The sequence below is a fragment of the Prionailurus bengalensis genome, chromosome B2, assembly GCF_016509475.1.
Source record: "Prionailurus bengalensis isolate Pbe53 chromosome B2, Fcat_Pben_1.1_paternal_pri, whole genome shotgun sequence".
NCBI lineage: Eukaryota > Metazoa > Chordata > Mammalia > Carnivora > Felidae > Prionailurus > Prionailurus bengalensis.
Genome location: NC_057349.1, coordinates 63,371,925 through 63,398,655, shown reverse-complemented (window position 1 = coordinate 63,398,655; position 26,731 = coordinate 63,371,925). Strand labels below are relative to the sequence as shown.

Sequence of the window (26,731 nt, the reverse complement as noted above, 5' to 3'; positions counted from 1 at the left end):
CTAAAATAATAGTGGTAGGAACATACTATATTAATAAATACGTATTTATGAAATTTGACACTAATTTAAAGCAAAATTTCATACTAATAGAAAAGGATTATTTACTTAACCTATTTGTAAACATACCTAGACAGGTGTCTTTCTGGGTTCGTGGCTGTTTTCTTCTGAGAAGGCGCTCATAAAGGACCTGCATGTTGGCCTTGGCTAGTTACAAGGATTGCACACAGCACTAGTTACTAATACTCCTTTTACAATAAAGTTTACTAGAATTTTCCAACCTGATAATAGACTTAGTATTGATCTGACAGTGCAGTTAGATTAGAACACCACAGCAGAGTCTTTCAGTTAGTTAATTAGCTTATTAGAATTTCAAATGATGTACATTTAAGTTTATATTACTTTGTTCTTTTTTCTATTTAAATGTATGAACTACTCAACATTTCATAATCCAATGTTATTTTTATGTTTTAATTTCTTAGACTAAGAATTTTAGAGGTGGCAGGGATCTGAGAAATGAGCTAGATCAACCCCTGCTTTTACAAGTGTAGATACCAGGGCCCAGAAAGTTTACATCATTTGCCAAAGCCTAGATTCCTGAACTTGTGACTCTCATTTCCAGCAAGAGCTCCTTGCACCAAACGCATATTTAACTACACATTATTTAAAAAAAAAAAAAAAATGTACATCATTCAACTAGTAGAAAAGAAAATGGCAAAAGCAGAAAGGAATTCAAGGTATTATTTTAAAAGAGGGACTAGGGTTTAGATCTATTTTTCAAAGCATGGTAGAGTTTAAGACTTTTATATATACTTATTTGAAAACTCAAGAAAAATATCAATAGTAGAAGGAAACACAATAAACACCCTTTAATTAAGAACTACTTTATATCCACCTATTAAAACTGGTGAATATAATGATAGTCAACAGTGCTTTATGGAAGTACTCTCTAGTGCTTGTAATATAATTTTGCTAGGATAAAAATAAATAATGTTAATAATTCAGAATATGTAATTATTTTTTTAAATAGTTAATAGTATTTTTTAGATATTTAGAAGATGCATTGAAGAATAAATTAAAATTCACAATAAATAGAAAATATAAAAATGAAAAGTTTAAGAATAACAAATGCTACCAATAAATATTTATTGAAGATGAGTCTTGATTTTAAAGATCCCTAGTAAACTATGATAAGTTATGTGTTGATGCCTATATAGTTTATAAGTAACAACAAAAACTATATTGTGCCATTTCATTCATTCATTCATATATATTATTCAACAAATATATTGAGTAGGTAGTATGTGTAAGGTACTAATAATTTTATTCTATCACTATTTAAGACTAAAGTCTAGGTTTGCCTTAGAAGTTGGTTTGTGATAAAATATTTTAAGCAAATAATTTGGAATAAAGTTTGTATGCGTTTAGTACCTAACTTCTGATATTAAATATAAGGGCTCTTTTAATTATGATTTTTCTATATTACATGTATAAGGCCAAAGTAATATATATAAAAGCCACCCTTACCCGTAAGATAATTTATAACCTGATAAATAAATGAATTATCATGCTGAATTATATTAATAAATTAGTAATAAAGTGCTAATACTGTGTAAGATATTTGAAATAAATCTTGGCTTTGAAGAGATGCTTGTTTTAATCATTATGTATTTAACAATAAATATTACTTCCTTTCAGAAATATTTTTATCTAACTTAAAATGTGACTCGTGCTTTTTCGTTCTCAAGTATTACATGTTAAATCTATTTGAAAATTATATGCAGATAGATGTCTTCCTTATACCGACATTTATATGCCCATCTCAGGTACAACTCTCTACATTAAAGCCCCAAGAAGTCCTGTCTTGCTGGGTGAGTTCCTCCTGTCCATCCCAATGTTGAACTGATCACTTATTAAAAGAAGAGAAGTCAAGGTTCTTTAAAGAGAGACCCTATTCTTTCCTCAGTAATTAGCTTAATACCTGACACAGTAGGTGCCCATAAAAGCCCAAGGGAACTACACCATTAAGAAGTCTTACTCCTAGAGCTCCTTTACACCCTCTGCCTTTTGGATGTCCTCGTTTTTCCTTCCTACTTATGCACATCTGGTTCCCCTCAATCACTCTTTCAAATGAAAACCACTTTGTGTATACAGTCCCAAAGCTAGTAAGGGACAGAAATGGCTCCAAACATGCACTCTTAAGCACTACAAGATAATGCCTCTATGAATTCTACTACACCATTCAACATCCAAACTACTAACAGATTTTTCTTGTAGAAATACCATTATTCATGGCTTCTAAGTTTCACACTGCTTCTTTTTAGAATTCTATTTTTCAGGCACTTGGTATTGTCCTTCATCAATGTTGTAATTTAATAATTTTGTACTTTGGTCATTAACCAAAATTTATAATGTGATTCTAAGAAAATGTGCTGGAGTTCCAAAAAAATCAAATTAAAAAATATATGAGCATCATTATTCCATGAATTGAGGATAGTGATAGTCTAGATTAGTTCTATTCTACAAACATTTCTTACATGTTCAAAAGAGAACATTTAAAAAAGTTGACTTTTGAGGCAGTGGTTTCCTACAAGATTTTCCTAAGAGAAACAGAAGGATTCTAAATACACAAAATAGCAAGGAAAAAGAGTATTTCAGAGAGTAATCAAAATGTTTCTACCATTTTTGTCTTGGGAAAGAATACATGAACAAAAAAGAATAAATTTTCCTATTGTTTGTACATCTGTATATACATTGGGATCCTTGAATTAAGTATTCTAAGTAGTCAACTGAGTGGTATCTGTTAATCAAATCCACTGGAGTAACTGCTGATAGGCAGTGGCACAATATCAGCATTTTCTCACAGCTGAATTTAAGTGACATACAAATCATTACATGTTCTTACAATTCTTTTATATCCCCAAATAGGCAATTATAATAATAGGCTAACTAGTCTCAAACCCAAGAATTATTTTCAATAACAGTGACTATTTTTAAGAGTGCCTCAATACTGTTAAAAGACTGAGATCCTTGAGAAACAAATAAACAAAGAAAACTGATTAAGTAAAATTTGAAAGTAATTCTTGATTTATTCAAGTATATAATGATAAAATTAATTTATTCTGAGAATTTTAAAATGTGCTTATTATGATGAACTATTAGCTGATGTTTGAAAAGAAAAGCTTATTAAGCTAACATAAAAGGTCTGAATAAAAACCTATTTTTGCTAATCTCCAAAATTTATCTTCTGTGAAATATGTGCAAAAGCATTCTGTATACCATTCTACAAATGGTATGCAAAATCAAGACAAGATCATTTTTTATTGTGTACTGTAACATATATGCAGATATTACTGCTGGACTAAAACCAAGATTGATTATTTTAATGATTTAAATAAATTTCAGAATGTTAAAACTGAGTAACATTATTCTCTGAATTAAAAGAAATAAGATCTGAGATCACTTAGAACCAAATGTATATAAAAATGATCCAAGCACCTACAATCTGCTTAGACTTAAATATTTGGAAGTACAGATTTAGCTCATCTCCCCATGATTTTGTAGAGAATTGTAACATTTGCTATCTAGTATGTTTTCTGGTTATATTTTAATAGGAATGGTATATTGACATATATTTTTAAAAAATCTATCAAAAGACTCATTTCAAACTTAGAACCAAGAAGTTATTTCTCAATAGCATAAAAAGAATTTTTAAATTGCAGAAAGTAATATCAAGGGTCAAAAAAGATGGAATTGAGAAAGAAGTAGAAGTGAAGCATATAAACACTGTAGTTTTAGTAAAGAAAAGCTACGGCAAAGCTGATAACTAGCAAAATGAGAATGAAGAGAAGACTTCAACTATAGATTAGGTCTGGCTACTTTTAACATACCCAGTTCTAGTTTCTGACAAGAGGGAATCTCTTCTGTTACCGTAATGAAGTAGCTGTGCAATCCTTTGAAGGCTAGCAGCAAAGTGGCACAAAGTGTATAATGGAAATGATACGCATGATGTAGGAAGGAGTCTGCAATGATGAAGCTGCAACCCTAAACAAAGAATAGATTTGGGATATACAGTATTAGTAACCAAAAAATACTACACTTAAAACTTCGAATAATAAAGGAAAAATTCTAAACATTTACTAACTATTCTAAACCATAAAAATTCAGTAATATTTTAGAGAATTGCTTCTGTTCCTACAAGTAATTGAAACATATAAAATGTGACTCTAGTAATTTCAATTACAGTGGGCTTTTAAAACAAACATTAAATTATGGTTTTTGAAAATTGGAGATTCAAATTACATTTGCACTGCAGGACAGATACTCTGCTTCTATAGTATAAGTCCCTTTCCTTTTAAGGAAATATTGGTTGTACTTATACTATTGCAAGCTGAGTCTCAACTCTGGCAACTGTTCTTTACAAGCTCCTTTGGAATTATTCTACCAGTTCTGTTAAGGGAGCAAGAGGTGATAGTAACAAGTTAAAAAAGGCATTGTCAAAGATCTTTATCCATTAAATCTGGTTAATCGCTAAGTATCAGGTTAGTTTTCACAATAAACAACTGGAACCAACCAATTTGTTAAGATCATATTCAACTAGATCTGTAAATTACTGAATTCAAATAATTAATAACATAAACATCACATTCACAGATACAACAGTTAAAAAACACTTCATTTAAAATAAGAGGAAAAAAGGATGCATAAGTATTTCAGTTCTTACGTCTGGTGATAACTGTTTTGTGTAGTTTATACCAAAGACCACACTTTCAAGAGTAGGAATCACAGAATCTTTGTTTTGTGCTGGTGCATTTCTATTTAGCCAAGTTGTCTTCACAGGGCGAGGAAAGCTGGAGAAATAATTATTACATTATTATTGTCCTAATAGCCTATTTGAATATTGAATACTTACAAAAGAAAATCTTATAAAAATAAAGAGCAAGGGTTTTGCAAAGTTATAATTTCTAAAGTATTCTGAAAAATTTCCTTTAATAACTGAAATCATTTATGAAAAGACAAAGAATATATAAAAAATCAAGACTAGATGCCTGAGATAACGTCTCCATAACTGGGTTTTAGGAAGTCTCAAAGGATTCTAAAAATAAAAACAGTGTGGAATCCAAGTAGTTAAATGACAAATGAGGATCAAGCTTTAATTTGGAAATACTAATCTGTCAGAACTGGTACCAAGTTCATAAAGTTAATCAAATATGGACTCTACTTATAGAAATAGCTTCCCACTTAAATATAGAAAAAGAAAAGCTACTAAATCTATTTGTTGCCTCTATTTAGCAAAAACAAGGTATTTCCTTTCTCTTTACTATAAGCCTATGAACTCTATTAAGACAATCTTCAAGCAGTTCAAGGTACTGTCTCAATCATATATGAACTATTGTTAATATTAACATTACATTTAATATACCATAAGTTCTATACAGTAAAAGGCATATTCTATTTGAATGTTTAAAGTCATATACAATTTTGAGATAAAGTATTGGTTAATTATAAGTAGCCCAAAGCATTTGGACTGTTTGACAGTTTGGCAAAATGGAAAAGACAGGAATGAAAGTCAATTTTGCCATAAGCAGAAAGCAGTCTTCATTTGCAAAATCAATTTGCTTTGCAAAAATTAAATATCCACATCCCAGCAAAGAAGGGAGTTGCAAGTCAATGGTAACTTACATTTGCCACAATGTGTTTTTCAGAATTGAGTCATAGAAGTTATACTTAGAAAAGTTCACATATAAAAACAGTACATAGGGGCACCTAGGTGGCTTAGTCAGTTAAGCGTCGGACTTCAGCGCAGGTCATGATCTCATGGTTCGTGAGTTTGAGCCCCACATCGGGCTCTGTGATGACAGCTCAGAGCCTGGAGCCTGTTTTGGATTTTGTGTCTCCCTCTCTCTCTCTGCCCCTCCCCTGCTCATGCTCTGTCTCTCTCTCTCAAAAATGAATAAACTTAAAAAAAAAAAAAAATCTAAAAACAGATTATGTAAAAAACAAGCAAAGAAAGAAATCTAACCCCACTTATTATAAGTAATTGATTTAATGTCTGTAGTTGTGTTGATCATAGAAATTATTTTAAATAAAAATAGCATTTAAAAAGATGATATTTGTAAAATATTGTTTCATTTTGTTTAGAGGAGAAAAAAGCCATTTAATAAAACCTCAGAAAAAATTTGTCAAAGCATAGTGAGGAATGTTACCCTTAACGTGACCCCTCTACTGGCATGCACCAGCAAAAAGCTTTTCTTTACCCCTTCCTTGCTTCCCTTCTCAGTTCCAGGAAAGGAAAAAGGCAGCAAAAGGTGCTGCATCTTTCATGGCAAAGTTCTAGCCACAACAGAGGGGAGATCAAGGCCCACGGCAGCTAAATAAAAGAACAGCAACCTCAGCTGTTGTGGCATCTCATTTTCTTTTCCAGTCACTAACCAGAGCCAACAGCTAATCCTTTGGCTTCTAATTCCGAGCCAAAAATGTCTCTAGGAGACATTGGACGGTCTCTAGGAGATGAGCTGCCTCTTTCTCCTACTAGTCTGTGGCAAAAACTGCTGCATTGCAAGAGGAAGCACACATTTAACTCACTAGGATTAGTGATGTAAATATCACTAACTCTATTTATTTGGGGCCTTAGGAAGCAACATCAATAAGATGAGCTAACCTCTATAAATTGTGTTATTTCTCAGAAGAGAAATTAAGCCAATATTCTAAAGAAAAAAAATGGCTGTGGGGCGCCTGGGTGGCGCAATCGGTTAAGCGTCCGACTTCAGCCAGGTCACGATCTCGCGGTCCGTGAGTTCGAGCCCCGCGTCGGGCTCTGGGCTGATGGCTCAGAGCCTGGAGCCTGTTTCAGATTCTGTGTCTCCCTCTCTCTGCCCCTCCCCTGTTCATGCTCTGTCTCTCTCTGTCCCAAAAATAAATAAAACGTTAAAAAAAAAAATTAAAAAAAAAAAAAAAGAAAAAAATGGCTGAAATATTTTAGTTAGAGATTATTGAAATTACAGTAACAAGAGATTCAGAAAACTACAGAAATATATTTTATAAATAAACTTTTAGCATTAAAACCTAACATGTAATTCATTAAAAATATTGTATACTATTCATTTCAAAGTCATATTTCAAAAGAAGCACTTTATCAAAGAAATTTCATTTACCTTTCATGTTATTACATACTAATTTATTCAATCAATATCTAAAAATTTTTTGAAAAAGTTTACAATAAAATTATATAATAGGAACACTTTCCTGTTTACAAAAGTTACAGCAACCGAGAACAAGCTCTCAAAGTCCTAAGAGTTAAAAAAAAAAAAGATAATAAAACAACTAGTTACAGGTATAAGGAAAGCAAAGCAAGTCATTAGGAAAAAGACTTCTTCCTGAGCTGTCAGCACAGAGCCTAATGCAGGGCTCAATCCCACGAACCATGAGATCATGACTTGAGTGGAAACCAAGAGTCAGATGCTTAACCAACTGAGCCACACAAGCGCCCCCGCCCCCTACTTAGTTTTTCTGACAAATCAGTTTAACATCACATTCCTGAAGCACCATCCTAAGTATCAGTTGTTGGGATCAGATTTGTGACAGAAATTGTAAAGTAGACAGTTCAGAAATCAAATCAATTTGGAGTCTTTTTCATGTAAGTTACTGATTTTAAGTGTCTATCTGTTGCCCATACCACAAAAGGACAATGTTTTATTGTAAAAAACTGAAAAGCTTGACATGTATTCTTACATAATGAAAAACAATTCATCTCCCTATGGAAGTGGGCAGAAATAAATAATTATCTCAACGCATTTATTATAATCCAGAATATCATGTACCTTTAGGAGAAAATGGTACATGATACAGTTTAAAAGCTTATTAGTAAGGATCCATAAAATTGATTAATGACTTGGAAAACAAGAATTATTATATAGCAACAGATTTAAGAAAGAATTAGCTGATCCAGAGACGAGGCCAAAAAAAGAAGAAAAAAATGAATATACTTTTCCAGAGAATGAATATAGTACAGCACTGCTTAAAAACACAGGTACAGGGCACCTGGGTGGCTCAGTCAGTTGAGCATCCAACTTTGGCTCAGGTCATGATCTCACAGTCCGTGAGCCCAGCGTCAGGCTCTGTGCTGACAGCTCAGAGCCTGGAGCCTGTTTCAGATTCTGTGTCTCCCTCTCTCTCTGACCCTCCCCCGTTCATGCTCTGTCTCTCTCTGTCTCAAAAATAAATAAACGTTAAAAAAACAAACAAACAAAAAACACAGGTACAAGGGCACCTGGGTGGCTCAACAGGTTAAGTATCCAACTTTGGATCAGGTCATGATCTTACGATTGGTGAGTTCAAGCCACGCATCAGGCTGTCATCCTCTCTCCCCAACTCTTTCCCTTTCTCTCCCCCCCTCCCACACACTCTCTCTCTCTCTCTCTCAAAAATAAAGAAACATTTAAAAAACAAAAACACAGGTACAGACTAAACAATGCTGTATGATTATTTCCAGACTGCACTGGTTTTCTTGATCAGTTTATTTGACAAAGATTGTTTCATACTTCTTCATTAAAAGAGTTATCAATCTAATATTCCCATGCTCTTAAATATTATTATTTTATAACTTTAGTATAAAATGAAAGTACTTAATAATTATAAATTTAGAAATTCCTAATTAACTTTATCAATGTATATGTTTTCACTATAAAATAAAAGATACTACATTAATTAGGACCAGGGTATTGGTTAAATTTACCTTATTAGTGGCTGGTGCAGTGCAACCAATGATGCGTGGACTGTAACAGACACAACAGAGAGGTGGAAATAATCAAACATAACATTAACATGATGATGAAGGCCTCTATGGAGGCTAAAGTGCAGCTTCAATGTTCGGCTACTTATTAGTTGCAAGGCGTTCAGGTCGTCTGCCCTATAAAAAGCAACACATTTGCATATAAGTATGACATAATAAAGTAAAGGCTAATATTTAATTAATTACTTTTTAAAAACTCAGAATAATTTTTGAAGCATCACATCTCATTAGACAGAAATGTTAAATCTAGTAATAATAACCAGATCTTACCTTTAGTTTTCTACCAGTCCATGATATAGACTGGTTTTTTTGTTGTTGTTGTTGTTGTTTTACTAATGTTCCTATAAAACGAATCCTTTTTGACAGACTAAGAAGTACTCTTACTTTACACTAAATTTTACTCCCTAGGGTATACTGTTCATTATAAGGTTGCAGTATAACAGAAGTCAAATCCTATAATAATAAATCCCAAAAGACAGTTAAAATTACTTTTATTGTACAAAATTTTGTTATTAAGTGATGCTTGAAAGTAAGCAACTGGTAGATATTTTATTATAAATATTTAGTCTGTCAGATTTCTACATATAAAAAATTAAAACAATGCCATGAGAATGATTCCCAATGAGTTTGTGTGTGTGTATGTATTTTAACCCATACATATGTTGTAACTACCTATAGTTAAACTACTTACTCATTTCATTTTACTTTATTTATAAAATTCTGAGTTGGTTTGAAAATAATCCCTTAAGGAATTCTTTGTAATAAACAAGTATTATAGAGGAGCAGTAGCGGCCACATCAAAAATTCTTATTCCTCCCTGATAGTAAAGAGGACATCTCAAGTAGACTTTTCAGGATGTGACTGCTTAGCCATTTTTCCCACAAGAGTCTAAATGTATGTACAACTTTTAAAAAGTATTTCTACAAGTATGTTTGAAATGAGAAAAAAAAACTGCAGAAGATAAAATTGCTAAACAAATCTCTGATTCTTGTTTTAAATGAATATAAGCACGTGTCCCTAACATATATGACTGAATGTCCACATGTGTGAACAAGTTCAGAGTAGCCAGTCCTAAAACTTCCTCAAGGGCTCTAGGAATTACTGAACTAGAAATAACTGCAAAGTATAAGAGTCATCAGTCTTGATAACACTCTACATATCAAGAGTCCCGCCTTAACATGGCATCAGTCATGCTACTAAGATGGTCAGTGATATAGTGAAAGAGAGTTCAGTTACATTTAAATGTCTCATAGTAGTGGTATTATCAGTGGAGTTTCTAGAGTCTAGGAAATTGTATCATATTTCTTCAACTTGTCTGATTTGCTACCTGGGGCACACAGAATGGACATGGGTACAAAAGAGTATGCGTAACCACTCTCATGAGACTGTTCCAGTTAGACAGAAGTAGTTTATTTAATTTTATTTTTTAATATAATTTATTGACAAATTGGTTTCCATATAACACCCAGTGCTCATCCCAACAAGTGCCCTCCTCAATGCTCATCACCCACTTTCCTCTCTCCCCCCACCCTCCATCAACCCTCAGTTTGTTCTCAGTATCCAAGAGTCTCTTATAGTTTGCCTCCCTCCCTCTCTGTAACTGTTTTTTTTCCCCTTGCACTCCCCCATGGTCTTCTGTTAAGTTTCTCAAGATCCATCTATGAGTGAAAACAAATGGTATCTAGACAGAAGTAGTTTAAATAAACAAGAAAGGGACAGGATAGATTTCTAACAAAATGGAGAATAGATACCAGTTATGAGAAATGAAAGATTTTTAATTGTTTGATTAGTCTACTTACGAATAATCTCCATCTGTGAAGTGTAGATCCAAAGATAACAGAAAATTCATTTCTTCAAGGGTTTCTTCAATCTCAAGAGAAATTATAATGTAAGATATTTTTGAATACTTACACAAAGTTAGAAATAAGCCTTGAGGCTCTATAAAAAATATTTATCTAAATATATATGAAGAGATGTTTACCTTTTTTTCATCCAACAACATTTTAACTTTGAAGATCATGACATCATTTAAAACAACCTCCTCATTTTTATATAGAATTTGAAATGTTTTACTGCAAATCAGAGAATCATGAACTGAAGCTGGAAAGGCTAAAGTCATACCTAAAACAGATAAGATATGTAACTGACAGGTAAAAAGTAAAAACACAATACAAGTAAATTAATACTTTAAAATACCATAAGTTTTATTGTATTACTCCAGTACCATTACCATTTTACATAGCAGTATTAGAACATTTCTGAAAGTTTACTACTTTCTATGTAAAAAAATGAATAAATAAGTACATTATAACCATCATAAAATTTTTGTGCAACTTATCTTAATCTGAGAAGGTAAATGAGGAATCTCAAGGTAGATTCTTTTAAAAGGAACAACTGATCTGTACACGCAGAAGGAAGCAATTTAGTTTTCCATAGATGCATAGTGAAGAATTTGATTGGCCATTGTCCTGCTTGCTGGGTGGCAACCTCTAAATCCTTGGAATAAAGAGTTTGGCTTTTGTCCCAATTCCTTGTAAGAGGCTTCTAAATCCTTAGAATTTCCCAGTGACGAGTTATTCATGGTAGGCCCAAATAATGGTAAGGAGATGACTCAGGATGGAGGCTGGCCACACAAGATCAACTACGTGACTACAGAGTTGGCGACTGACCCACATGGTTTAAGCTCAACCTCCAGTGAGGGGAAGGGGACTGAAGACTGAGCAATGATTCAATCAGGTGAGCTTTCCTGATTGGCAATATTCTACATATTGTCACATGCAAACTTTCTGGGAGGGTAATATGTCCTGACTCCTTGCAGAGAGAACAAAGAAGCTTTACAAATCTGGAACCCTTTCAGACCTTGCCCTATGCACCTCTTCTTTTGGCTGGCTCTGATATGTATCCCTTTGCTATAATAAAACTGTAATAATAAGTAGAGTGCTTTCCTGAGTTCTGTGCGTAGTTTCAGTGAATTATCACACCTGAAGTGTAATGGGAACCCCAAATTTGTTGCTATCTAATCAGAAAATGAGGGTAGCCAGTGGACCCTTTAAGTGGCACCTTATGTCTGAAGTAAGATCAGTCTCATGGAAGACCATGCACTTTACATGTCAAGTTTGTTCTACCTCCGTCCAGGTTGTTGGTGTCAGGTCATTCCAACAAGGTGGAATCTAAACATTTCAACAAGGTGGGTATCTCTGCACAGCAGGGAGCCTAGAGTGGGACACCAGAGTTCAAATGGAATAAGAAGGTATCCATATGGAGTGGTGACCTGAGGTCAGAACCCGTGTAGGATGAAAAGGGCAAACCTAGTGAAGGGATGACTTAGGGTGAGGCACTAAGAGCCCTTCTTCTGCCTTAGTTCTAGAACGTGGCTAATAAATATTGGATTAGTGTGCCTCAACAAGTAGATATTTTGAGGTCTGTCATATGAAAGATTCTTGCTGCCATGGTATCATTTTTTAACTTAGGAACAGATTAAAAGCTTGACCAGATTCTTTTCACTGCTCAGTTTATCTGAGGGCACACTGATGGAAGTTTCTGCCCTATTGCCTAGATCATAAGAGGGCAGTCTTTTCACTGAACAGAAGGTTTCTGCTTTGACCCATTCCCTTGGAGGAAGAAAAGTTAAATGTTAAGTTTAGAGGCAAATCAGCCTACTCAATGTGTTTGTTATCTAATACTTCATCATATTACAAACTTACCAGAAGCACTGTGATGAGATCTAAATTTCACATGATTCACTCCTGACCTTGTCGGCTAACTTCCCCCAAAAAGGGTCTTAAAACTTTTTAGTATACAGAAGCGTACTATGACCCAGAGACTTCATTCAGCTTTTTCTCTGGGAGACTTCTTTTAACAGTAGTGAGATAGGCGGCAAGATGGCGGCTTAGGAGGACGCTGGGCTCACCGCACGTCCTGCTGATCACTTAGATTCCATCTACACCTGCCTAAATAACCCAGAAAACCGCCAGAGGATTAGCAGAACGGAGTCGCCGGAGCCAAACGCAGACGAGAGGCCCACGGAAGAGGGTAGGAAGGGCGGCGAGGCGGTGCGCGCTCCACGGACTGGCGGGAGGGAGCCGGGGCGGAGGGGCGGCTCGCCGGCCAAGCAGAGCCCCCGAGTCTGGCTGGCAAAAGCGGAGGGGCCTGACGGACTATGTTCTCACAACAAGCGTGACTTAGCGTCTGGGAGGTCATAAGTTAACAGCTCTGCTCGGAAAGCGGGAAGGCTGGAGGACAAAGGGAGGGAGAGCTGCTGAGCCCCCGACAACAGAGCTCAGTTTGGTGGGGAACAAAGGCGCTCGCCAGCGCCATCTCCCCCGCCCATCCCCCAGCCAAAATCCCAAAGAGAACCAGTTCCTGTCGGGGAACTTGCTCGCTCCGCACAAACATCCAACTCTGCGCTTCTGCGGAGCCAAACCTCCAGCAGCGGATCTGACTCCCTCCCGCTGCCACAGGGCCCCTCCTGAAGTGGATCACCTAAGGAGAAGCGATCTAAGCCTGCCCCTCCTGCCCCCGTGCACCTTGCCTACCCACCCCAGCTAATACGCCAGATCCCCAGCATCACAAGCCTGGCAGGTTGCAAGTAGCCCAGACGAGCCACACCACCCCACAGTGAATCCCGCCCCTAGGAGAGGGGAAGAGAAGGCACACACCAGTCTGACTGTGGCCCCAGCGGTGGGCTGGGAGCAGACATCAGGTCTGACTGCGGCCCCGCCCACCAACTCCAGTTATACACCACAGCACAGGGGAAGTGCCCTGCAGGTCCTCACCACGCCAGGGACTGTCCAAAATGACCAAGTGGAAGAATTCCCCTCAGAAGAATCTCCAGGAAATAACAACAGCTAATGAGCTGATCAAAAAGGACTTAAATAACATAACAGAAAGTGAATTTAGAATAATAGTCATAAAATTAATCGCTGGGCTTGAAAACAGTATACAGGACAGCAGAGAATCTCTTGCTACAGAGATCAAGGGACTAAGGAACAGTCACGAGGAGCTGAAAAACGCTTTAAACGAAATGCATAACAAAATGGAAACCACCACAGCTCGGCTTGAAGAGGCAGAGGAGAGAATAGGTGAACTAGAAGATAAAGTTATGGAAAAAGAGGAAGCTGAGAAAAAGAGAGATAAAAAAATCCAGGAGTATGAGGGGAAAATTAGAGAACTAAGTGATACACTAAAAAGAAATAATATACGCATAATTGGTATCCCAGAGGAGGAAGAGAGAGGGAAAGGTGCTGAAGGGGTACTTGAAGAAATAATAGATGAGAACTTCCCTGAACTGGGGAAGGAAAAAGGCATTGAAATCCAAGAGGCACAGAGAACTCCCTTCAGACGTAACTTGAATCGATCTTCTGCACGACATATCATAGTGAAACTGGCAAAATACAAGGATAAAGAGAAAATTCTGAAAGCAGCAAGGGGTAAACGTGCCCTCACATATAAAGGGAGACCTATAAGACTCGTGACTGATCTCTCTTTTGAAACTTGGCAGGCCAGAAAGAATTGGCACGAGATTTTCAGGGTGCTAGACAGAAAAAATATGCAGCCAAGAATCCTTTATCCAGCAAGTCTGTCATTTAGAATAGAAGGAGAGACAAAGGTCTTCCCAAACAAACAAAAACTGAAGGAATTTGTCACCACTAAACCAGCCCTACAAGAGATCCTAAGGGGGACCCTGTGAGACAAAGTCCCAGAGACATCACTACAAGCATAAAACATACAGACATCACAATGACTCTAAACCCGTATCTTTCTATAATAACACTGAATGTAAATGGATTAAATGCGCCAACCAAAAGACATAGGGTATCAGAATGGATAAAAAAACAAGACCCATCTATTTGCTGTCTACAAGAGACTCATTTTAGACCTGAGGACACCTTTAGATTGAGAGTGAGGGGATGGAGAACTATTTATCATGCTACTGGAAGCCAAAAGAAAGCTGGAGTAGCCATACTTATATCAGACAAACTAGACTTTAAATTAAAGGCTGTAACAAGAGATGAAGAAGGACATTATATAATAGTTACAGGGTCTATCCATCAGGAAGAGCTAACAATTATCAATGTCTATGCGCCGAATACCGGAGCCCCCAAATATATAAAACAATTACTCATAAACATAAGCAACCTTATTGATAAGAATGTGGTAATTGCAGGGGACTTTAACACCCCACTTACAGAAATGGATAGATCATCTAGACACACGGTCAATAAAGAAACAAGGGCCCTGAATGAGACATTGGATCAGATGGACTTGACAGATATATTTAGAACTCTGCATCCCAAAGCAACAGAATATACTTTCTTCTCGAGTGCACATGGAACATTCTCCAAGATAGATCATATACTGGGTCACAAAACAGCCCTTCATAAGTTTACAAGAATTGAAATTATACCATGCATACTTTCAGACCACAATGCTATGAAGCTTGAAATCAACCACAGAAAAAAGTCTGGAAAACCTCCAAAAGCATGGAGGTTAAAGAACACCCTACTAACGAATGAGTGGGTCAACCAGGCAATTAGAGAAGAAATTAAAAAATATATGGAAACAAACGAAAATGAAAATACAACAATCCAAATGCTTTGGGACGCAGCAAAGGCAGTCCTGAGAGGAAAATACATTGCAATCCAGGCCTATCTCAAGAAACAAGAAAAATCCCAAATACAAAATCTAACAGCACACCTAAAGGAACTAGAAGCAGAACAGCAAAGGCAGCCTAAGCCCAGCAGAAGAAGAGAAATAATAAAGATCAGAGCAGAAATAAATAATATAGAATCTAAAAAAACTGTAGAGCAGATCAACGAAACCAAGAATTGGTTTTTTGAAAAAATAAACAAAATTGACAAACCTCTAGCCAGGCTTCTCAAAAAGAAAAGGGAGATGACCCAAATAGATAAAATCATGAATGAAAATGGAATTATTACAACCAATCCCTCAGAGATACAAACAATTATCAGGGAATACTATGAAAACTTATATGCCAACAAATTGGACAACCTGGAAGAAATGGACAAATTCCTGAACACCCACACTCTTCCAAAACTCAATCAGGAGGAAATAGAAAGCTTGAACAGACCCATAACCAGCGAAGAAATTGAATCGGTTATCAAAAATCTCCCAACAAATAAGAGTCCAGGACCAGATGGCTTCCCAGGGGAGTTCTACCAGACGTTTAAAGCAGAGATAATACCTATCCTTCTCAAGCTATTCCAAGAAATAGAAAGGGAAGGAAAACTTCCAGACTCATTCTATGAAGCCAGTATTACTTTGATTCCTAAACCAGACAGAGACCCAGTAAAAAAAGAGAACTACAGGCCAATATCCCTGATGAATATGGATGCAAAAATTCTCAATAAGATACTAGCAAATCGAATTCAACGGCATATAAAAAGAATTATTCACCATGATCAAGTGGGATTCATTCCTGGGATGCAGGGCTGGTTCAACATTCGCAAATCAATCAACGTGATACATCACATTAACAAAAAAAAAGAGAAGAACCATATGATCCTGTCAATCGATGCAGAAAAGGCCTTCGACAAAATCCAGCACCCTTTCTTAATAAAAACCCTTGAGAAAGTTGGGATAGAAGGAACATACTTAAAGATCATAAAAGCCATTTATGAAAAGCCCACAGCTAACATCATCCTCAACGGGGAAAAACTGAGAGCTTTTTCCCTGAGATCAGGAACACGACAGGGATGCCCACTCTCACCGCTGCTGTTTAACATAGTGCTGGAAGTTCTAGCATCAGCAATCAGACAACAAAAGGAAATCAAAGGCATCAAAATTGGCAAAGATGAAGTCAAGCTTTCGCTTTTTGCAGATGACATGATATTATACATGGAAAATCCGATAGACTCCACCAAAAGTCTGCTAGAACTGATACAGGAATTCAGCAAAGTTGCAGGATACAAAATCAATGTACAGAAATCAGTTGCATTCTTATACACTAACAATGAAGCAACAGAAAGACAAATAAAGAAACTGATCCCATTCACAATTGCACCAAGAAGCATAAAATACCTAGGAATAAATCTAACCAAAGATGTAAAGGATCTGTATGCTGAAAACTATAGAAAGCTTCTGAAGGAAATTGAAGAAGATTTAAAGAAATGGAAAGACATTCCCTGCTCATGGATTGGAAAAATAAATATTGTCAAAATGTCAATACTACCCAAAGCTATCTACACATTCAATGCAATCCCAATCAAAATTGCACCAGCATTCTTCTCGAAACTAGAACAAGCAATCCTAAAATTCATATGGAACCACAAAAGGCCCCGAATAGCCAAAGGAATTTTGAAGAAGAAGACCAAAGCAGGAGGCATCACAATCCCAGACTTTAGCCTCTACTACAAAGCTGTCATCATCAAGACAGCATGGTATTGGCACGAAAACAGACACATAGACCAATGGAATAGAATAGAAACCCCAGAACTAGACCCACAAACGTATGGCCAACTCATCTTTGACAAAGCAGGAAAGAACATCCAATGGAAAAAAGACAGTCTCTTTAACAAATGGTGCTGGGAGAACTGGACAGCAACATGCAGAAGGTTGAAACTAGACCACTTTCTCACACCATTCACAAAAATAAACTCAAAATGGATAAAGGACCTGAATGTGAGACAGGAAACCATCAAAACCTTAGAGGAGAAAGCAGGAAAAGACCTCTCTGACCTCAGCCGTAGCAATCTCTTACTCGACACATCCCCAAAGGCAAGGGAATTAAAAGCAAAAGTGAATTACTGGGACCTTATGAAGATAAAAAGCTTCTGCACAGCAAAGGAAACAACCAACAAAACTAAAAGGCAACCAACGGAATGGGAAAAGATATTCGCAAATGACATATCGGACAAAGGGCTAGTATCCAAAATCTATAAAGAGCTCACCAAACTCCACACCCGAAAAACAAATAACCCAGTGAAGAAATGGGCAGAAAACATGAATAGACACTTCTCTAAAGAAGACATCCGGATGGCCAACAGGCACATGAAAAGATGTTCAGCGTCGCTCCTTATCAGGGAAATACAAATCAAAACCACACTCAGGTATCACCTCACGCCAGTCAGAGTGGCCAAAATGAACAAATCAGGAGACTCTAGATGCTGGAGAGGATGTGGAGAAACGGGAACCCTCTTGCACTGTTGGTGGGAATGCAAATTGGTGCAGCCGCTCTGGAAAGCAGTGTGGAGGTTCCTCAGAAAATTAAAAATAGACCTACCCTATGACCCAGCAATAGCACTGCTAGGAATTTATCCAAGGGATACAGGAGCACTGATGCATAGGGCCACTTGTACCCCAATGTTCATAGCAGCACTCTCAACAATAGCCAAATTATGGAAAGAGCCTAAATGTCCATCAACTGATGAATGGATAAAGAAATTGTGGTTTATATACACAATGGAATATTACGTGGCAATGAGAAAAAATGAAATATGGCCTTTTGTAGCAACGTGGATGGAACTGGAGAGTGTGATGCTAAGTGAAATAAGCCATACAGAGAAAGACAGATACCATATGGTTTCACTCTTATGTGGATCCTGAGAAACTTAACAGGAACCCATGGGGGAGGGGAAGGAAAAAAAATAAAGAGGTTAGAATGGAGAGAGCCAAAGCATAAGAGACTGTTAAAAACTGAGAACAAACTGAGGGTTGATGGGGGGTGGGAGGGAGGAGAGGGTGGGTGATGGGTATTGAGGAGGGCACCTTTTGGGATGAGCACTGGGTGTTGTATGGAAACCAATTTGTCAATAAATTTCATTAAAAAAAAAAAAAAACCAGTAGTGATACTACAGCTTTCTTACACAACTAGGCTTGTGCTTACTATTCAGTTTCTCCAACTCAACCAGATATATATACTTGGATGACATTCACAGGTGATAAAACTATACAGAAAGCAAAAAGAATGATTAACACAAAAATGAGGTGGGGTATACAGGAGGTTTTTATGGTAGTAGTAATGTTCTATTTCTTTTTTTCTTTTTTAATGTTTTTATTTATTTTTGAGAGAGAGCAAGAAAGCATGAGCAGTGGAGGGCAGACAGAGAGGGAGACACAGGATGCGAAGCAGGCTCCAGGCTCTGAGCTGTCAGCACAGAGCCCGATGTGGGGCTCAAACTCACAAACCATGAGATCATGACCTGAGCCGAAGTCAGATACTCAACCGACTGAGCTACCCAGGCACCCCAACAATGTTCTATTTCTTAAATGAAGGAATGAGTATTTGGGTATTCATTTTATTATTTAATAAAATAATGTTTTATATGATCTTCAAAAATGTGATACTTTTCATAAAAATTCTAAACATGTGTTGTACAGTTACTCTGTGACATACATTGTTTCAAGTTAAGTACACCAAACCAAAGGAAAAAAAAACCCCACTTTCCCTGCCCTCTTCGAATTCTGTAAATTACATCTGTACTGAGTATGACAGAAATAGAGTGCTATGTTATCTTCTGAGGGTGAACCTCGTCTGGGATCTCAGGAAAGACCCTATTGACAATGGTATTTGACAATACCATAAAAAAGAGTCAAATGAAGATGGAAAGGGAGAGAATCTGAAGAGAAGGAATATAAACTTCTTGAAGTCAAGGTCCATGTCTCACATTCTTCTTACTCCTTATAGTGGTATTATGTATAGGGTTAGCACTTGTGGAGAAACTGGAACACTTGTACACTATTGGTGAGAATGTAAAATGGTGTTGCCACTACTGGAAACAGAATGAAGGTTCCTCAAAAAATTAAAAATAGAACTATTATATGATCCAGCAATTATACATCTGCTATTTATCCCAAAGAATTGAAAACAGGATCTTGAAGATATATCTGCACTTCCATAATTCACTGCCGCATGATTCACAATAGCTAAGTGGTAGAAATAACCTTTCCGTAAATAGGTGAATGGGTAAAGAAAATGATTTATACAACAGAATATTTTCAACCTTAATAAAAGGAAATCCTATAATATGCAGCAACGTATGGATAGACCATGACGACTTAAGCTAAGTGAAACAGGCCAAACGCTGCATGATTCTATTTATATGTGCTATCTAAAATAGTCAAACTCACCAAAGAAAGTAGAATAGCGATTGCTAGGGGCCGCGGGGAGGGAGAAATGAGGAACTGCTATTCAGTGGTACAGAGTTTCAGTCATGCAAAGTTAAAAAGCTCTAGAACTCTGCTGTACAACAATGTGCACTCCTAAATTATAGCAACACTATACTATATACTGTAAAGTCTGTTGAAAGTAGATTTTTAACACACGGAATAAAGAATGTGCTTTACTCTGAAGCATTAATATGTTAATATCTCATGGCAATTTACTTAGAGAAAAGTCCCCACGTTTTTATCCTAAGGTAAACACTAATCTTCCTGACATACTGCAGTTGGGTCTGGGGTGGCCAACTATAACAGCTGACCTGATTACAGACCTTTAATTCATCTCTGATTTCAGGCCCACCCCTTATTTCCCTTCACCTGCTGTACCTTCCTGAAATCCCTTGGAGAAGGTGTCCTTAAAAAGCAGTTCAGCTCTCACTTCTGTTTTCTGCCTGCAAAAACTTACTGAAATATTTTACTATTCCTTTTTTGTGTTTTATATTGCTATTACCGAAGAGTCTTAGAAACAAAAAGACCCAAACATATGTGTACAGTTCTTTTCTTGTCTTGACTGTGAAACACTCTGTGCTTTTTAATCTTTACTAGATAATAACTTCCATCAATGAGGTCAGGACCACATATATCATTTTCATTGCTATAATTTAGGAGTAAGCACTATGTCTTACACATAATAAGCCCTTAGCATGTATTTATTCAATACTTGAACTTTCATCAAACTTAATTTAGTGCCCTAATTTCTTGTTGAAAGAACTCTATTGTCACTTTGCCTGTCAGTTATCTGCTAACCCAAACATCTGATCTACACTTTTAGAGACCTGTGATAGAGGCCTATGAATACTTACATTAAGTTGTGATAATTTATGTTTTATATTTTATTCCTATCATTATCTTTCACATTTATATTCCCTTTGCTTAAACAGCTAGTACTGATATCTGTTATTTATTTTGTGAACAAGTGAGCATTCATTCAACCATAATTTATTAAGCTTCTAAAGTATCGGGAACTAAGAGATATGAACATAAATAAGAACCCTGCCCTTGTTTTCAGAGTTCCCAATCTAGTTTGAATAGAAACATTCAAGCAAATAATTGGACTACAATGGGATAATCTCTTAACTCCCTATTTTGGAGGCCAAAGCAAATGCCAATGTAATTATCACTATCTCTTAAGCCAGGTAAAAAGACAATGGTTGTGACAGAAGGAAGCTGTTCAATCTAGGGAAAGCAAAATGGAGGGCTATAATGCCAAATGGACTCAAGTTTCATAAGCTATGCCAAGTTTATTGAAAGATCTAACTCTGCTGAGTTTTCCATTCATGATTGTTGAGCTCATTCAGTTACTATTAACAGTAATGGATTAGTGACATAAAATGAAGATTTATTTATTTAAACCTTCCTCATTTTATTATATTTTTTTAATTTTCTTAATGTTTGTTTATTTTTGAGAGGGAGAGAAAGTTAGTGGGGGAGGTGCAGACAGAGAGGGAGACATGGAATCCAAAGCAGGCTCCATGCTGTCAGCACAGAGCCTGATGCGGGGTTTGAACCCACAAACCGTGAGATCATGACTGGGGCCGAAGTCAGATGCTCAACCAACTGAGCCATCTAGGCACCCCAGAATCTTCCTCATTTAAAAAAAATTTTTTTTAATTTTTTTAATTTATTTTTGAAGGAGAGAGAGACAGACAGAGAATGAGCGGGGGAGGAGCAGAGAGAGGGAGACACAGGATCCCAAGCAGGCTCCAGGCTCTGAGCCATCAGCACAGAGCCCGACGTGGGGCTTGAACTCACAGACCACGAGATCATGACCTGAGCCGAAGTCAGACGCTCTACCGACTGAGCCACCCAGGCACCCCAAATCTTCCTCATTCTAAAAAAAGCAATCTCCTTTTATGATTCTTGATGTTTGATTGCATTATAATAAAATAAATAACAAAAAATTATAAGATGTTAAAAAGATGTTTATAGAAAAGTGTTATGAAACATAGCAGAGGAAACTTCTAAACTAGGACAAAGGAGACAATGAGGTGGAAAATACATGCACAAAATATGAAGTAAGTTAGAACTCTTCCAATGTGAGAAACTGGAAGTGGTTCCATGGGGAGAAATCCACAAGGAAATGGTAGCAAATAAAGTTAGACATGTAGGATAGGGTCAAATCATGAAAAATCTTAACAATTCAGCAAAACTGTCAAAATATTTCAATGGCTCTCAAAGGAAGGCCCGGAAAAGTTGATAGCTGGGAAAAGCTTAAGGAGACAACTAACAGAGAAGAAACAGATGGTTCATCTACCAGCATGTCAAAATATTTGAAGCTTTATTTCTAGTGGCCAATTAACCACTGCCAAGGCACATAACTGGGACAACCCCTCCTTACTCTGATAGCTAGTCCTTATTTCCACCCTTTTTTCTTTTTTAAAAAACGTTTGTTTGTTTGTTTGTTTATTTATTTATTTATTTTTGAGATAGAGAGAGAGAGGGAGGGGGAGACAGAGAGGGAGAGAGACAGAATCCCAAGCAGGCTATGCACTGTCAGTGCAGAGCCTGATGCAGGGCTGAAACCCACAAACTGTGAGATCATGACCTGAGCTGAAATCAAGAGTTGTATGCTTAACAGACTGAGCTACCCAGGTGCCCCAACCTTCCTTTTTTCTTGATATTAATTTGTTCTTAACTGCTATCACCTGTATAAAAGCACTGGGTGGTGGTAGATAGGAATACATATACACGCAAAAAATTTTATCTAGAATAAATGACTTTGAAAAAATCTGGTCAAATACAAATAACTGGAAAAATGTTTTTGTTGTTCAAGCAGGGTTGATTTCTTATTAGTCCAAATGCTTATCTAGCTGTGAAATTTTTATCAAAGTAGAGAAAAAAAATATATATATAGTAATAAGACCTTCCTCACATATTATTGTTTGAAGTTTTATGCAATTTCCCTTCTTTCTCCTCATGAATAGCAGTCTCATAGAAAAACTACATAGAAATTTTTCTAAAAATGACATCAAAATGACTAATAGGTACATGACAAGATTCAACATCACTAATCATCAGGGAAATGCTAATCAACAACACAATGAGTTATCACCTTACATGTATTGGAATGGCTATTATCAAGAAGACAACAGACAATAGGTGCTAACAAGAATGTGGTGAAAGGGAAACCCTATCCACTGCTGGTGGGAATGTAAATTGGCCTGACCACTATGGAAAACAATATGGAGGGTCCTTAAAAAATTAAAATAAGATCTGCCATAGCATCCAGCAATTTCATTTCTGGTATGTATCTAAAGGAAATGAAAAGATTTCAAGGAGATAAATGCACTCCTATGTTTACTGCAGCATTATTCACAATAGCCAAGATACAGAAACAATGAATGAATGGATAAAAAAGATGGAGTATATATACACAATGGAATTTTATTCAGCTGTTAGAAAGGAGACTATCTTGCCATTTGCAACAAGATGGATGAACCCTGAGCACATTATGCTAAGTGAGATAGGTCAGAAAAATAAAAAAATAATGCATTATCACTTATTTGTAGAATCTAAAAAACTCAAAGTCGTAAAAAACAGAGTAAAATGGTAGTTAACAGGGGATGAGGGGGTGGGGAAATAAGTTTGATGTTATTTAAGAATACAAACCTGTAAGGAGTAGTAAATAAGCCATAGATAGCTACTGTACAGTATAATGAATATAGGCAACAATATTGTGCTACAATTATATAATGTCAATAAATATTATTACAACAATCACATTATAATAAACAAATGTATCAAAGCAACACATGGTACACCTTAAATTTACATATTGTATGTCAAATTTATCCAATAAAAAAAGAAGAAGAAAGTAGTCGTTTTATTTTACTACTACTAGCTACCATCTACAGAGCACTTACGTGCCAGGCACTGTGATTTTTGTATATTATAACTAATCCTTTAGGCAATTTTATAGTGCAGGAACTAATCTATTTTAGAGATACCAAGGCTCCGATAATTTAAATAATTTATCTAGGAGCAAATGCCACTGCTGTTTGCCCCAAAGCCTGTGCTCGGTCTTCTATGTCACACTGATAAACTAGTTTAAACATAGGTATGCAGTACACTCTTACATATCACAGAACCCTTACACTAGTAAGAAGTAGGTGTTTCATAGGGGAAGAAAAGACCCAAAGGAGGTATAGAAAGGTTAAACCATACCATTCAGTTATCCTGTGTTATTAGTAAGGCTAATTCTTGAAAACTAAGGAAGAAAAGGCACATATATGGTTGACGGGCAACTCTTTCTTCATGACTGTCCTTAAATCAAGTTGTTTCTGAGATCCTAGAGTCCACCTTATTTCAGTTTTTTAACATCTGGGGTAATTTAGGGTAGAAATAGAGGACATGACAAAGGGAACCAATATTTACTCAACATTATACCAGGTCTCTGTATCTAATTTTCTCATTTAATTTTCACAAACACACTGTAAGACAGGGATTATTTCCCTCCACTGATTAGGTAAGTCTCAGAGAAACAGAGTAATTTGCTTAAGACCTAAAGCTAGTTAAGTGGCAGAACAACACTTACGAGTGAGTGGCAGAACAAATCCAAATTCAAACACTATCTGCAGATTAAGTTAGTTTTATAAGCATAGAAATGCAAGGGTAGGTACTTAGATTTCCTTGACAAGTTATAAATTCAGGGGTCTTTTGTGAGATCTCTTCTTTCCCTCGGATTTCCCTTTTTGCCCTTGGTCATTCTAGCTCATTCTTCTTATCCCAGAAATGGCTTTGTTAATTTAGAAAACATTGTAATTTACATATTAACATGAGATGTTATCCTATGTACTTACTATGCTGCACAATTATATATATCACAGGAAATCATCAAAATAACTTTATTATAATTTTTAGCTCTGTGCATTAAATGGTTCACAAATAGTATACACAGTAAGTCAAAACGTGACTGTTTCTCATTCTTTCTTATAGTACCAGAAGTCAAATAATAATATTTTACATATATACAGTCCTTTACAGTTTACCGAGAACTTTCACTTAAACACATAATAACCCTGTAAAGCAGGTAACACACTTCACAGATGAGAACCTGAGGCTCACAGAGGTTAAGTGAGTTTTGCAAGGTAACATAAAAGGAAGCTGGTATTCTGATTCCAAATCACTACTTTATTAACTACAACAGAGCCACATCTTTGAATTTACAGCTTCTAAGATATATCTATAGCTACCTCTCTGTAACAGGTGACCCAGATCAATACCAAAATGGTAACTAGATTTGTCTTGTCTTGCCAGAAACTTAAGATCCTTTCTTTATGTTGGATAGTCGTTTCAATTTTATAAGTACTCTCCCTCTCATGAAAATGAAATGAAAAATGAAAAGCTGTTTACTTGTTTTCAACATTTGGAACAAACCCATAGACAAAGCACAGTAAGATTTAATTACAGTTACAAAACAGAATATGAATGTTAGAAACTTTGATAACATAAAACAAAGGATATATTTAACAAGTTGAAAGGTGGAGGAAAAGAGAAAATTTGAAAAAAGAGGCATTACAAAATAGGATTTGTCTTATTTGCTAAAATCGAAAATGGAGGTTTAAACAATATATCATTTAACAGTTACAGCCAAGGTCAAAGAAACAGTCAAAGAATGACACGGGCATAATGGCATCTCCTAAAAAACAGAGAAGAGAGGGAGAAAGTAGTGTAATCTTCAGTTGTCATTTATCATACCAGGAAGTAAAAAAGCCTATATAAAGGAAACCATTAGAACTAAAGAAATAGTGAAAAGTGGATGCATCTAGAGAAGTAACTATGTTTTCACTACAAATCTTTCTAGACTAATAGATTTTTTAACTATTTGTATTATTTGCAAAAAATTATTTATTTATTTATTTTTTTTTCCAGAAAAAAGGGATGGGTGGATATTAAAAAAGCAAATAAAACAATGTATGTTTCTTTCTTAAAAAATGCTATTGTTATTAGAAATGGGGAGTTGTTATTTGCACTTTTTATCACAATAGTACATAGTGCTCTAACATTTCAAACTGGGGACGGTTCCTTAGAATCAAGAATGACTTCTTTGTTGTAGAAGTCTGTAAATATTTTCTTATTAATCAATTTTCAACAGCTCTATAAATACTCATTGTCTTTTATGACTGATGCTATTGCAGATGACAGCTATTTCCTGACTCAAACCTCTCACTGTCAGCACAATTTCATGCTGGAAATAATTTAAATGTGTTGCAATAAGCTGTATGATACCATCTAATTCCTACATCTAACTTGCCCTTCTGCAACTCACAGACAAAATCAGTACTTTCTTTCTTCTTCTAAAAGTTTTCCAGAAATACACACAAAGTATAGGAATTATGGTAAAATACAGTGCTGGAAAGGAAAGGTCTTAAGATGATAGTACAAATCCAACCAGAAAAATAGGGTGTGTAATAAAAGTATAGAGAAAATCCAAGCCCTTAGAAGAAAAAGTGAATTTTTAAGGAAGAGAGGTAAAAAGAGAATAAACACACCAGATAAAGAAAAATTACCCCTATCTGAATATGTTTATGTTATCAAGGATGAGTCTAGACATCAAAGATCTGTACTTATTAAAACAAAGTCAACCAAATTCACAGGAATAATTTCTAGAGAAACTTTTGGGAAGGATACCTTTTCCTAACAAATTTACTAGTATTAAAAAGATACAAACTCCAGGAACTCTTAAATACTATTTTAAAATGAAATACATCTTGGAAGAGAAGGGGCATAAAAAGAGAACCAAATCAGTACCTCTAAGACTAGAAT

At 36.0% G+C, this 26,731-nt stretch overlaps 1 protein-coding gene across 12 annotated transcripts in view; it reads right to left on the bottom strand.

The window, feature by feature from the left end:
• FAM135A (family with sequence similarity 135 member A) overlaps positions 1-26,731 on the bottom strand; it is a 125,839-nt gene that overhangs the window by 72,294 nt on the left and 26,814 nt on the right. For 7 of the 12 annotated variants that reach the window (XM_043591733.1, XM_043591737.1, XM_043591738.1 and 4 more), the window contains 6 exons: positions 10,770-10,909; positions 10,588-10,658; positions 8,732-8,905; positions 4,721-4,847; positions 3,888-4,041; positions 127-204 (listed from right to left, as the gene is read on the bottom strand). In XM_043591733.1, the coding sequence (XP_043447668.1) occupies positions 127-204; positions 3,888-4,041; positions 4,721-4,847; positions 8,732-8,905; positions 10,588-10,658; positions 10,770-10,909 (744 nt within the window). Of the gene's footprint in view, positions 1-126; positions 205-3,887; positions 4,042-4,720; positions 4,848-8,731; positions 8,906-10,587; positions 10,659-10,769; positions 10,910-26,731 lie in introns of those variants that run through there. The other 5 variants (XM_043591739.1, XM_043591735.1, XM_043591746.1 and 2 more) reach the window with 3 other exon arrangements.